Here is a 14,480-nt window from a genome sequence, read left to right as displayed (position 1 = left end):
AGCCTGTACCCCCATGCACTCCCCGCACCCTGAGACCTCACCAGAGAGCCCCAAGTGTGGAGCCTGCCCCCTCTTGGGTACCACAGGCAGCTCTCTGCTCCTCCAACTCACCATGATCCAGAGAGGGGAAGGCACCTGGGACAGGGTGTGGGCATTGTCAGAGGTGACGGACGGGACCCCCGCACACCACAGCAGGGAGAAGAGCCATGGCGCGTTGACCGTGTAGAGGTTCACACTCAGGTTCCAGGACGCGTAGTCCCTGTAGGGCAGGGGACACAGGCTGGTTGGCCCACAGATCTGGGCCTCCAGGTCCACTGTGGGAAGCCTATAAAGCATGTCCCCTTTACAGCCTAATGCCACCCTCACAACTGTCCACCAAGGAAGGACTCTCTACTCCCAGAGGGCCAAGCTCAGGGACAACCCAGGTCTGTCTTAATGCTCTCTACTTCTCTTCTTTGAACCAGAAGCCCCTGTGCTTCTAGTCCTCTGTCCAGTGTGCGGTGTGTGTGTGTGTGTGTGTGTGTTGTGACAGGAATGGAGAAACTCAGTCCTGCCTTTCTCTGGGTGAGCCAGGGTAGGTAGGGTGGGCACCTGAGCTCCTGGCGGGACACCTGAGTGTAGCGCAGGTTCAGCCGCTGGATGTGGCCTCTCCGCAGGCTGGCGGCTGCCTCCTTGGAGCCTGATGTCTGCTGGAAGCCAGGAGCCACCTTTCGCACAAAGGGTCTCTGCCTGTTAGGGAGCCACATGACCTGCAGGCATTGGGGGCAGCCTCAGATTTCTCGTCTGTAAATAGGGTTAAAATGTCTACCCTCCTAGGGCACCTGAAAAGGTTAAAAGGGACGGGACCTGGCACACGGTGAAAGCTTACATATAGGAATCACCACCAGGGGAAGACTTGATCCCAGGGGAAGACTGAATTGCTTTGGCAACAGCCCACCGAGCTTCCCTTCTACATCCTTGTCACTAGTAACCCAAAGACTAATAACCCAAACATCAATTCTGCACATGGCCACCAACATCTAGTGTGCATCATAACTTGGTGTAGGATTCCTGTGATCTCCAAATATTTTACAACAAGGATGTGGGCAATGCTTCACGGAAGTAATAGTGTCTGGGAGAACCTGGACCTGTTCCTACCCTTTGTACATTTTAAAGGATTTTCTTGTTCCACTCTTGACCCCAGGATGACCCTGTCAGGGAAAAGAGGGGCATGCTACCTCCATTTTACAAATGTGGAAGCTGAGGTCTGGATAGGGGACATGGGGAGTCCATGCTGGAGTCCTGCTCCTGCCAGGCCTGGGTCCAGGGGGAGGTGGGGCTGGGCAGGGCTTCCCTGGGGTGTGGCTGGGTTGGGCTGGGCTGCCAGGCCTCACCTGGTGCTGGGGGAAGCCTGAGCGCAGCAAAGCCTCCAGTGTGATGTTGAGGAAGCTGCCACGGTAGGGGTGCTCCCGTGGAGGGTCACGCAGGTTGAGCAACAGTGTGGCATTGCCCTTGGCCAACTCTAGGAGCTCCGCTAGGCTGCAGATGGACTGGTTCTGGACCTCCCTGTGGTCGGAGGGTGACAGGGAGCTGGCTGTCCAGAAGGGGTCCGTCTGGTAGAGACAAGGACACACACATGGCTGCCTCACCAGCCCTCTGAAGGCTGTGTGCCTTCCTGGCTACTGAGCACTGAGACCTCTGAGCTGCCAGTATCTACTGGTGCATGCGTGTCAGGAGGATTGATAGCTGTGGGCCTATGGGGGCTCTAGTAGAGCCCAACCCTAACCTCCTTACCCTACACTCTCAAAAGAATGATTTACTTGGAACATCTCCCAGACCCTAGCACATTTCACTTTTAGTAGCATTTCAAACCAGAGAACCAACCTCCCTTTAGAGATTTACGGAGTTGACAACTTTAACTATTAACTGTTATCACCAGAAACTTGGAGCGGGGAGACAGAACCAGCACATGAAATGACAACTGTGATACTAGGACTACAGTGGCAGGATCCCTAGGAGGCCACTAATCAGCACGGCTGTGAGGGAAGCTTGGGGAGGAGGGGTCACTGAGCTGATGGCCGCCCCCGTCCTTTCACTCCATGGGGTTCCTGCCTGTGCTTTCTGTGCCTACGACTGGGACAGGTGCAGCCAGACCTTCAGGAACCACTGGCCAGCGTTGAGCCTCTGCAGGACAGTCCAGTTGAGCATGGAGGCGGGCCTGCGGGCGAGCTCCGGGAACTGCTCCTCCACGTTGGTGGTGCGCCGCAAGGTGGCGTCATGCATGAGGAAGGGCACGCCGTCTAGGCTGCAGGAGGGTGGGGCCGCTGAGTCCCTGCCCACCCAGGGCTGTCACCTGCCCACAATAATCGCCCCGCCCCCACTGTTCCCTACCTACTTACACCAACCCACCGCTGACCCAGGCAGGCTCCGCCCCTCTGGGCCTCAAGATCTCTGCGCTAAGAGGGCACTGGGCTGGTGGGTGACTCCCCCAGGCTCTCTGTGAGGGTCGGGGTGGGGGGGTGGGGTCTTCAAGGGAGGGAGGGAGGGCTGGGACTATCAGTAACCTTGGAAGGTAGGTGCTTACCTCATTTAATAATGGGGAAAATGAAGCTGGGGAGAGGGAAGTACCTAGCTCAAGGTCCATAAGTAAGTGGTGGAACCTGGCTTAGAACCCATTCCATGTGATGCCATAATGACAAAGGTCCAAATGCAGGCCCTTTTGATGAATTTTACCGCACCACCATCTGGTCTACCCCACTGCAGCTGCCAATAGCCTATATGTTGTGAAACAGTAAAAGGCACTTGTGCCCCCTTCCTCAAGGCATTTTACCACCATCTACAAGAAAGTTTTAATAGATACATAATTCTGTGATATAGAATACGTAAATACACAAGCTGCACAACTCCATGGCAGCCCTGCCCCTCGCCCCCTCTCAGAGATAATCTGTTATGAGATTGGTGTGGATTCCTCCTGCCCCTTATACTAGTATACACATATATCTACATGTAGAAAATGTATAAATCATTTTAATGTGGTCTTTTAAAATATGATTGACATAACAGTGAACGTACTGCTTTGCAATGTGCTTATTTCATTTATGAGAGTTTGAGCTCCATCTTTCTGAGCCACATAGATCTAGTCTTTTCTTCAAGTGGATCTGGGGCAGGACTCCAGGTCCCAGTGCCCCATCCCTGCTTGAACCAAGAGCAGCTGTTCTTTTCTCTATTTTATATCTTGGAGTTTGGCACAAGATTTATTTTCATGAACCAGGTGCCTGCCTTGTGGTGGATAATCCAAACCTCTGCCCTTCCATCTCCAAGGCTCTAGGACCTGAGGTTTCTCTAGCAGAAATCAGATGTGGATACAGTGAGGATGGGAGGCGGTGCCACCCTCCCAACCCCAACACCTACCTGATAGTGACATCAGCTTGTAACCCGTACAGCTTCTGCTCTAGGGCCTTCCGGAAGGACATCAGTGTGTGCTCTGGGGCCAGCTGGGGGAAGAATGGTATGGTGAGGGGAGAGCTGAGATCTAGCTGATGTACACCTCCCCAGCCAATGGAAAACCTTCCATCTTGGGCCTGGTCCCAATTCCAACTCCTCCAAGCAGTAGATATGTGACCTGGGCACTCACACAACCTCTCTGAAGCTCAGTTTCCTCATCTGTTAAATCATGCCTGCCTCACAGCTTTTTTTGGGGGGGAGAGGGAGGCAGGGGTGGTTAGTGTTCATGTATATAAATGTGGGGCGGAAGGACTTTTTTATAGTTCTCTGCCTTATGGCAGTCTTGGGCTGGGGCTAAATGTTGTTTTCCCCTTATTATACCCTGAGTCCAGGTGGAGATCGCGGGGGGAGAGAAGAGAGTAGACAGGATGGCAGTTTCAAAGGGGTGACCGGTTTCCTCATCTACACAGACATAACAAGACCATCTCTGAGACCATTACATGGATTAAAAGCCCCTAGCATGCTGCCTGATATACGATAAGTGCTTAATAAATGACAACTGCTAACCCTAAAGCATATACGTCAGAAGATCCTGGTTCTAGCCCTTACTCTGCCATTGACCAACTTTGTGACCTTGGGTGCATCTCTTTCTCCTATGGACCTCAGTTTCCCCCATTTTCCCCTTGGGAGTGTAGAGTCACTGTTCACTGAGTGTCCTTCCATTTGAGAGAGTTGCAGATTTAGGTCTCCCCAGTTCTGTCTGGTCTGAGGACCCTGTCGTGCCCTTTGCTGCCACTGGGGGTCAGCACCATACCAAAGATTGGGCTAGGAGATGGAGGGAGGAAGGACTCTTGATAGTGAGGGATGGGGTGGAAAGGGTCCCCACAGCTGATCTCATTCCCACCAAGACACGCTTGTTCGCATCCTCTCTCCCTCTGGCCGTGCTGTTCCCCAAAATGCAGCACACTCCTCTCCTCTGGGAGGCAGCCTGGCACGGCTGGGGCTTTGGAGCTGACAAGGAGCAATTCTGTTTCCCAGTCACCTTTTGGAATGTCAGTTCCTTGAGCTATAAAATGGGTCAATGTTATCAAACTCATAGGTGAGATAACAGATGTCAGCAGTTTCCATAACACGGTTTCCTTTCTTCCCCTCTCCCTGGTGCAGAGCAGCCTTGGGGAGCGTGCTGTCTCCCAGTCAAGTGGGCTGTGTGAGGCCCTGTCCGGGTGGAGTGGGTGGAGTGGGACAAAGAGGCATCTAGAGAGAGGCGTGGACTCAGTAGAGTTCACACTCACCTAGTCTGTAAATGTCCTGTGGCCAGCCCTCCCACGAGTGACCATCCAAGAGGTAACATTGCACTCTCCTGCCTTGGCTGGGGCTGCAGAAGGTAGACTGGGTAGACAAAATGAATTTGGGAGGGGCAAACTCTCTGTCTAGGGGCTTTTTTCCACGCAGGTCTTCCTGAGTTAGGTGTAGCCGTCTAGAGAAAGCATGGAAATTTGGCCCTCCTTGGCCAGCCTTAGGGTAGGACTCTAGAAGGGTCCCAAGAAGCATACAGGATTCTAGGGTGACTTCTTAATCCCCATCTCAGAGCTCCCACTGACTCAGGCCTAAGCCCATGTATGGTGCTGCTGTCAGGCGTATGTATGTGTGTGTAGAAGGTTGTCACAAATTCAGGTGGGCAGGCCACTGTGGTTAAAAGTCCAAGCTTTGGAGTTAGTCCAATCAAATATTAAAGTATGCGTGCACACACACAGCCCGCGATACATCCAAGGGCACATGGACACCCATCTCCAAGACAGGGATGTGCACTTGGGCTTACCACACACATAGATGTGTGGACCGAGTCAGAACCTCCCACAGGAGGGCAGGGCATTCACAGGTATAGACACAGATACATGTGTAGTCATAGTAACACATGGAGGAGTTGTGCCAGATACCTTTGCCAACTCTCAAGAAACACCATAAGAATGCAATCAGCTAGATACACAATGTGTGAAATTCTATAGCACAAATGACTCTCTTTCTTCAGCAAATAAACTACATATAGAAAAAAGGAGAGAGGGGTTGTTATGGTCTAAGAGATATTTAGAAGACACGTTAACCACGTACTCTATGTGGACCTCGTTTGGATCTTAATTTTTAACAACTCAACTGTAAAAAGATACTTTTGAGATGATCATGGGAAAGTGAACACGGATTCAATATTAGATAATATTAAGGAATTATTATTAATTTGGTTGGGTATAATAAAAGCACTGTTTGTGGTGATGTTTTAAGAAAAAGTCCTTATGCGTTAGAGAAACATCCTGAAGTATGTATGTCTCAGATTCACTTTAAAATATTACAGTAGAAAAAAGAAACAATGGTAGATGTTTAAAGTGGTATTGGATTCATTATGCTATTCTTCGTTATACTATTCTTTCTGTTTTGGTGATTGTTAGAAATTTTTCTATCAAAAAAACAATCCATACAGGGCCACCTCACTTCTTCCCCTTACCCCCTCCTCCCCTGCCTTAGTACACCCTCCTGTTCCTTGGCCTCCAGAGCAGGTGGGTGGGTATCTGAGTCATGGAGAGAAGAGGAGCTGTACTCTCAGGCCCTGCTGCTTGGGAAGAAGGCTGTGCTTCCAATTATCCTCATATAGACAGGGGCGTGAGGCTCAGAGGGGACAAGTGGTCCTCTGAGATGCACAGGCAGCATATGGCAAACCTGGACCCCTTACCCAGATCCCTCCAATTCCAAAGCCATGGCCTTTCCAGCTGGTTGCCTCCAGGAGGTGCTGGGACTGGCACACAATGTGGTCAGTGTGGTTGGAAGGCACCAGCATCCAGCTCGGGGACACAGGTCTCTGAGTCTTACCTAGAAACGAGGCATAAAAATGCCCACCACACGCAATGGGACAGGACCTTAGGATGATTTGCAGCCCTGTCAAACTCAACACCTCTTTTTAAAGGTTACTTTGTGAGGCCACCTTGATTACTATAAAATTCAGCGACACCTTGGAACTCCCAATTATTGTGACTGCCAAGAAAAATCTCTCACAATGTCCCCCAAGCACCCCCTTGGGGGTAGAGAGTGGTACTGCCTCTTATGAGAACCAAGGTTCAAGGTAAGGAAACTTGGGGCCAGAGAAGGGGGAGAGCCTGCCCAAGATAACAGGAACGTGTACCAGGCTCATAGCTGGGCACTTCACACATGCCAAGTCCTGCTTCACAGGGCCTTCCAGCTCAGGCACTCTCATTAGCCCAGGGTACAAGAGGAGGAAGCTGACACAGAGAAGATGGAACTGGTCCATGCTCCCACAGCTGTCAAGGGGCCGAGAAAGCCTAGCTCTGGAGTATGTCCTCTCAGGGGAAGGTCTGCTGTGGGGTCACAGGGCATCAGTGGAGGAGCAGGTCACTGACTTTGACTTCTTCCTCTCTCCATTTCAACTCAGTTGAACTGCCCTCCCTTCAGCAGTGGGCTCTGAGCTGCACCCCATTTCTTTCCTGACCCCACAACCTGGCGGGTTCTCCTGCTGCCTGGTCACAGCCTACAGGCCCCGCTTCCACCCTACACCCAGCAGTTTCCTCTCTCATGGGCTTTCCTAACCCACACGCTGGCAGTGTCTGTCTCTGGCCTAAAACCCCCTGTGTCTTTTCAGGGCCCTCTTGATAAAAGTTACATCATTTTATTAGCAAGATGCCTTCAGGTCTCTTCAGGATCTGCTCCCATCTAAGCCTATCCAGGCTTTTCATCAATTCATCCCACATACTCCCTGAAAAGACTAAAAATTGCTATTATTATATTACATGTATTCATTTCCCTACAAGGTCCTCCCCATAAGGAGATAAGTCTTTGCTGATCTCCCCCTAGAATGTCCTCTCTGTCTCCATCCCATTCCCTTCCCCTTCCCTTCCCCCCCCCCCACCTGTTAGGGCCCCTAGGTGGCACTCACCATGGGGGCCCCGCGGTGGCCGATGAGGGAGGGCTTGGGGCCCAGGTCCTTTTTCTCCATGAGGCAGGGAGAGGAGATGGTAAGAGGGGCCAGGTAGAGGGCAAACACCACGGCAAAAAAGGTGCAGAGGATGGCCACCTGGGAGGCTGTAGACACAGGCTGTGAGCACTGCCTGGTGAGCGTTCGGCTCCCATCAGGCCCAAACTTGAGCCCTGGGCAGCTTGTGGGGGGACCCTTCTTCCCTCCACCTGTCAGGACCCAGATGCTCTGAGGGGACCCTGCACCAGGGGCAGTCCCCATTCTTGCTGGAAAGATGACCCTGAACTCTAACTCACACACAGACACAGACAGAGATGCAGAAGAGGAAACAAGCAAGGCTGAATGAGGCTGCAGCCCTCTATGGAACCCACTGAATAGAACCTCCCACCCTGAGAGTGAAGGGCCCGCCTCATCCCCAGGCCACCCAGGTAATGTCTAGGTGAGGGCAGGACAAGCTGGCCTGGCACTTGGAGGGTTTGTGGGGGGTAGGGGGGCAGGTCCTGCCCAGTCGTACTTACAGGACCGCTCTGTGCGGGCGAACTGTCCTGCCACGATCCAGGAGAGCACAGTGATGGCGGCCAGGGCCCCCATGTGCAGGAACGGCGCTGTGCCCTTGTGTGTGGGAAGGGGCAAGAGGGACCATTGACTCCCAGCCATGCCAGACCCTCTTGGTCACCAACATCCTGATGGCCCATCTCTATCCATGGGGCAGGCAAACTGTCTTGGAGGAAACTGGGAGTCTAGGGACTCTGGACTGTAGCGCCCTCCCTGCCTGGCTTGCTGTGTGGCCTGGACTCTTTCCTGCCCCACTCTGGGCCTGGGTCTGAAGAAACGGAAGGGATGAAAAGGTGCTGTCTTGTTCTGAGGGTCTGGGGGAAGCAGGACCCCCCTCTCCAACTCACCTGCAGGGAGATCAGCAGCACCTCCCACTCGTCCTCCCACAGTTGGGCCACGGCTGACATGGCCACCACCGTGGATGCCAGGATGACCACCAGCCCTATCTGGAAGGGGAAAAGCCACCAAACAGGGCATCAGAGCAGGTTTAGCTAGACAGCCCAAGGGTCCCCAGTATGTCTGAGAGAGGGAGAGACTGACAGGAAGAAATGGAGGGTGCAAGAGAGGCTGACAAAGCAGGGGAGGGGGGAAGCGGGAAGAGATAGGCATGGACCCAAAGAAGTCAAAGACAGCCAGACAGATGACAATGAAAGACAGAGGCAGGAGGAGGCAGGCAGACCCAGTGAAGGACCAAGGACAGCAAGGGAAATAGAAGAGAGGATGGAGAGAGGTGAAAGGAAGCTGGGGTAAGATGGAAGTACAGCTCAGGGCTCAGCCCCACTGAGGGTGTGAGGAGGAAAGACACCCAGCAAATGGGGGGCTGCGAGCCTCTCCATCCAAGCTTCACCCAGCCCTGCCAAGCCTAGCCTCGCCAAGCAACCTCTGGAGTCAAGGGTGACTTGTATAGACTGCAGGGGCTGGAGGCCAAGGAGCCAGGTCCCAGGCTGAGTAGCCAGGTCCCCCGCAGGAGAACGATACCCAGCCCAGCCATACACCCAGCAGCCAGGCTCGCAGTGGCCCTTCAGGCTAAAGCTAGCCAAGATAAAGGAAGGTTCTGCCCAATCTGTCTCATTGCCAAGTCTTGCCCTCAGCCCCAGCCTCCAAGCTTCCAGCTTCAGTTGTGCCATGGGGGCTGCTCCATCCTCTTGGAGAAACAAGCACAGCTCTGATGGAAGACTAGATGGAACCTTCACAGGACAGAGATATTTGGGGACAGACAGGATCTGTCAACACAAGGTGCTCCCCCAAAGTAAGTGAAGCCTGATTTCTGGCTACTCAGCCTCAGCACCCCTGGTTCTCTCTCTGCCTACCTTCCCCACAGTGCCAGGCCTCCCTAACACCCAGGTCACACCTCTGCCCCAACTCCTACCCTTCTCTCCATAGTGGGCTAGCCAAGGCCACCACACCCCGCCCTGACTGACTTCCTATGGGCTGCCTCAAGCTGTTCTATCTGCCAGTGGGGCCCTTGTCCCTCGTTCTCTTCTTGCCTTTCTTAGCCCTCTCTCAGTAGGATTCTGAGAACTCTCCAATGACGAAACAAGCTCTAAATGAGTTTCTAGATGACGAGGGCGGAGACAAGGGTCTATCTATCTTGGTTCCCTGCCAGGCAGGGAAGATTCATTCTTGCCTGGGATGAAGTTTTTCTTTGCAGGATCGTTGTGGCAGCCCATCAGCCAGGAAACGAGTGTTTCAATAAGAAACAGTAATAAGGTTGCGATGGGTAAGAGCCTTTACGGACTGTGATATGCTGGCCTGGGGGACACAGGAAGGAGAGAAATGCAGGTCCACAGAGGGTCTGCATGTGCTTGGGACTGCGGAAGGCACTTGCCGTTTTCTTCATGTTTATTCTCCTAATATCCCAGGTGAGGTATTATCACCTTCATTTTACACATAGGGAAACGGGGCTCAGAGAGCACAAGGGTTTGCTTGGTCATGTTGCTTTGAGGGGGCAGATCTGGACCCAAACCTCCATTCTGCCGGTCTCGGAGGTCCTGCTCTTTCTAGGATATCATACTGCAGTGGTGGGAGGGCAAATGGCTCCAACCAACCCTGAAAATCCCGTCAATATGCAGGCTCCCTGCCCCCTGCCGCCCCCGCTAGGTAAGCCCTGGACATAACAAGCATCTCCGAAAGGTCGTTTTTGAGAGCATCTTATTGCAGTATTTTATTGCTAGTGGAAATACTTGCAGTAAAACTAATTCCCTATGAACCTAATGCAATTAAATTTTTTTAATTCTGCCTTTTACAGTTGCTGTAGTGGCATCGTTATACTCAGCAACATTGCTATAAGGTTCAATGTCTGTGGGATCCCCCCACCTCACATGTCCTTAAGTCACAGTAACAGCACGGAATCCCAACAATGTGACCACTATTCCTCAAATCTGACTAGAAAGGAGAAACCCCAACCAGAAGGTCCAGAGGCTCTGGGAAAGCAGTCTTTGGTTTTCTAGACCGGTGGGACCGTGGTTTGTGATGGCAGTGGGAGGGATAGGGACACAGGAGGTATATCTGTTTGTTCAGTGAGACTTGGAGGACCTTGCTAGGATCTGAGAGGAGTTGGAACCCAGCCTTGCAGAAGCACCACAGGTTGGCTTCTTGGGGGTGGCTGGAATCTGAATTCTATGGCCCAAATGGCAAACGACTAGCCAGGGCTTAGGGCCACACTTGAATCCTATCTGTCAGTTGCATCCCAGCTCTGCTGCTTAACGGGGTAGGTTTCCTGAGATGCGAAATGGGGAGAATGAGTGCCTACCTGAGCGGGGATTGGGGAAAATAAATGAGAAAATGCAAATGAAGTGCTCAGCACAGTGGTTGGCAACCAAAATAGTAAATGCTTGCTAAATGTTAGTGGTATAATTCTTAAAAGTGGGCATAAATATTGGATGAACAGGATTATTATAGAGAGTAAATAAAATACTGTGTGAAAGCGCCTGATACATAGAGTCAGTGCCCAATATGATCTGAGTTCATGCTCATGATGGCCATGGCTGTTACAATAAGCACAGTGCCTGACACGCCCTGGGTGCCTCTGTCCTCTCGCGCTCCCCTACTCAGGACTCAGGAACCAGAGACTCGCGAAATAAAGATCTTGATTAAAACATAGTATAAAACTGTAGCGTTTAAAGCACTATGATACTGGTATAAGACCAGAGAGATAAGTGAAAGTAAATAAAAAGCTCAGAAACAGATCTAAATACATAACAAAATTAGTATATGATAAAAGTGGCATCTTAAATTAGAGTGGATCACTCAATAGAGTCGGGAACAGTGGGAGGCCATCTAAGAAGAACAATGTAAGATCACACTATACCCCGAAATAACTTCCAAAAAGATAAAAAATTTAAATGTTAAAAAAGTGGAAACATATAATCACCAAATGACACCATAGAGCAGTTTTTTATAATCCTGGAATGGGGAACACATTCTTGAGACAAAACCCAGGAGTCATAAAAAGAAATGACAGGTCCACATTCTTAAGAATAAAAAAAATTCCTAAGCCAAAACACAACAAGCAAAGTCAAAAGATGAGTGACAGTCTACAACCATGCCACCCTGAACATGCCCGATCTTGTCTGATCTCAGAAGCTAAGCAGGGTCGGGCCTGGTTAGTACTTGGATGGGAGACCACTTAGGAAGACCAGATGCTATAGGCGTAAAAAATAATAAAAAAAAAAAAAAAGATGAGTGACAAACTAGAAAGAATTATTTGCAGTTCATCAGCCAAAGGGCTAATTTACCGAATCCATAGAGAGCTCCTGCAGATTAATAAGCAAAAAGCAAATCCTGTAACAAAAAGGGCAAAAGATATGAAGACATAATTTATAGGAAAAAAATGCATATGACTCAAATATGTGAAAGATACTGAGTCTAACTCATCATCAGGGAAATGCAAATCAAAACTACACTGAGGTACCATTTTCACTTATCAATTGGCACAAGTCAAGAAATCTGAACAGTTTATGGGCAAGGATGACTTTTTAAGCATAATCACAGATCATCGAGGGAGCATGAACTGGTGTCACTTGGCAAGGAGGATTTGGCAAGAACTATCACAGTTAAAAAAGTACACACTCTTTACCCAGAATTCCCCACCCAGGTCACTGCCACATTGTCCTGGCACTGAAGTGAAATCATCTGGGATGTCATCAGGCCCATCAACACGGGGCTGACCCAGGGATTAGATCAGCGGACTGGAGCAGGGGCTGGACAGGAAGCTCTCAATGTACTGAGGGGAAGGCACTCCAAGAGTTTTGTTAAGATGCAGAAATGGAGGATATAGTAGGCTTGTGTTTCAAGAAAAAGGAAAAAGGAAATGTATATTTGTACGTACTTAAAATATCTCTGGAAAGATAGTAGGGAGGTTTAGATTGTGTACTTTTTTGTACCTTTTAAATATTGAACCATGTCAATGTATCGGATGGTTAAAAATTGGTTTAAAATTTAAAAAAGGGTAAAGATTCCTTAGACTCTTCGAATCAAATGATAGAATCTTGGAAACAGAATAGTAGATTGTCTAGTCCCTACCCGAGTACTCTGACCCCAAGGAGCTCCCTCCCTCTTGGGGCAGTGGGTCCAGCTATGTGTCAGCTCTGCTTGGAAGGACCTTCCTCGTGCTGATATCTTGTGGGAGGGGGCAGAGGGGAGAGCAAGGCAGGGCTGGCACCCGGAGCTGGCACAGGTGCAGATAAAGGAATCTGCTCCTCCCCCCACCCCCCCTCCCCAGCCAGGAGAAGGCTCCCTGCAGTACTCTGCTACTTTGGCTGGCTTAGTGCCTCCGGAGGCCTCTTCACCAGGATTAGGCAGGTGTCACCTGGCCTGCTGAGAACCAGGCATGACCCAGAGGAGGTGACCACAGTGTGCACCAGCCCCACCTGGGGTACCAGCTGGTGCAGTTCTTTCAAGTGTCAGCTTTGCAGCTGGGAGAAGAAAGTGCCTCACAGAGGGGACTTCAGAAGCCCAGAAGAGATCTCCGGATAGAGTGACAAGCAGGAGGAAGGTGGGACACCTGGGCTGTGGGCTGCTCTTCATCCCTCCAGACCGGGTCTGACTCCCCAGCTCCTGATCTCAAAGGCCCCCGCTGGATGCCCACAGGCACCTCCCACTCCACACAGCCCAACTCAAGCTCACTGTGTCTTTCTTGTGGTTCCTGCTCCATGTCCCCCTTCTAGCTGGATGTGAGCCCCTCACCTCAGAGTCCTCTGGACCCATCTCATGGGCTCATGGTTATTTCTGGACATTTCTGCCCCTTCTTTAATGGCGTGCCCACTCTGCGCCAAGCCCTGGAAAGGAAGAGATGGCCCAGCCCTCCCTCCAAGGCCTAAGTGCTCCTGGGAGGGAGAAGCTCTCTCTTGGTCAGCTCTGTGCCACTCCTGCACAGAGCTGGGGCCTCAAGAAGAGCAGGCATCAGGCACATACATTCGGCACCAATGAATAGCGAAAGGGCTATGGCTTGGAACATACGAAGCCTCCCTGCTTTGGACCTAGCCCTAAGCGGGGCACTGGGAACAATTCTGGCCTGCAAGGAGCTTCCAGACTGGGGAGGGTTGGGGTCAGGAGCTAGATGGAAATGGACAACACAAATGCTCAGGACTGTGGTAGGGGAGCCTGCAGGAGCTGGGGGAGTCCAAGCAGCCTGTGCAGGTGGGGGAGAACTAAGGAAGGATCCAAAACAGAGAGAAAGGGAAGCAAGAGAGAATAGGTAAAATAGAGAGAGGCAGACATGCTAACGCATACTGAGAAGTCTCATGTGGCAGAAGCTGGGGGGAGACAGTACCATGATAGCAGTTGGGAGACATCAGTAGGGGCCTAGACATGCAAGATCTGAGTGCTAGGTGGGGGAGTTTGGATCATCCTGGGAGCAATGGGAGTGGTGGAAAGAGCTTTAAGCTGAGAATCACATCACTGGATCAGAGTTTTAGAATGAGCTTGCTGAAGAATGAAGAGAGGGTGAGACCAGAGGCAGAGCCCCAACAGAGGGCTGGAGCTGTGACCCATGCTGCTTAATTGCCAGGTTACAGGGTTAGGATCCTGGATCTTCTCCTTATTAAGTGGGAGATCTTGGGTGAGTTACTTAACCTCTTCATATTTCAGTTTTCCCAAGTGCAAAATGGGATAACAGTACCTACATCATAGGGCTACTGTGAGGGTTAAATGAGTTAATACAGGCCCGGCTGTGAGGACACTGCGGGGCACAGTGAGCACTCAGTGTTAGCTACCAGAACAATTACAATCACGATCCAGATGGATGATGTGTCTAGGCTCTTCCTCTGCTCCTGTGGCCTCCAGCCTCCTCTCCCCTCTCTCAACCCTCATGGAGGCAGCCCTTACCTTGTGCAGCCAGTGCAGGTTCATCTGCTGCCCCACGGCAATGTGACATAGTGCCAGGACCTGAAGAGGGGGCGGGGCCCACAGGGCAACAGTTAGGCACCATGTGTGACTCAAAGGTTTCTGCCAATTCCCTAGACACCCTTCTCCCCATTGCTGTCTGGGCCTGGCTCAGGGCAGTCAGCAAACCCTCTCAGTAGGC

The 14,480-nt window shown here is 51.3% G+C and overlaps 1 protein-coding gene and 1 pseudogene across 17 annotated transcripts in view; one reads left to right on the top strand and one right to left on the bottom strand.

Moving 5' to 3' along the window:
- The window catches only part of GDPD5 (glycerophosphodiester phosphodiesterase domain containing 5), an 87,007-nt gene that overhangs the window by 6,656 nt on the left and 65,871 nt on the right, over nt 1-14,480 (bottom strand). For 8 of the 17 annotated variants that reach the window (XM_011368413.2, XM_011368408.2, XM_023535522.1 and 5 more), the window contains 8 exons: nt 8,302-8,400; nt 7,918-8,011; nt 7,361-7,506; nt 3,391-3,473; nt 2,134-2,284; nt 1,374-1,592; nt 592-749; nt 112-259 (listed from right to left, as the gene is read on the bottom strand). In XM_011368413.2, coding sequence (XP_011366715.1) covers nt 112-259; nt 592-749; nt 1,374-1,592; nt 2,134-2,284; nt 3,391-3,473; nt 7,361-7,506; nt 7,918-8,011; nt 8,302-8,400 — 1,098 coding nt within the window. Of the gene's footprint in view, nt 1-111; nt 260-591; nt 750-1,373; nt 1,593-2,133; nt 2,285-3,390; nt 3,474-3,804; nt 3,829-7,360; nt 7,507-7,917; nt 8,012-8,301; nt 8,401-14,281; nt 14,349-14,480 lie in introns of those variants that run through there. The other 9 variants (XM_023535527.1, XM_023535528.1, XM_011368417.1 and 6 more) reach the window with 8 other exon arrangements.
- LOC111744818 lies at nt 11,489-11,607 on the top strand (annotated as a pseudogene).

Source organism: Pteropus vampyrus, unplaced genomic scaffold (assembly GCF_000151845.1).
Source record: "Pteropus vampyrus isolate Shadow unplaced genomic scaffold, Pvam_2.0 Scaffold141, whole genome shotgun sequence".
NCBI classification, from domain to species: domain Eukaryota; kingdom Metazoa; phylum Chordata; class Mammalia; order Chiroptera; family Pteropodidae; genus Pteropus; species Pteropus vampyrus.
This window is presented reverse-complemented; position numbering and strand designations above follow the sequence as displayed.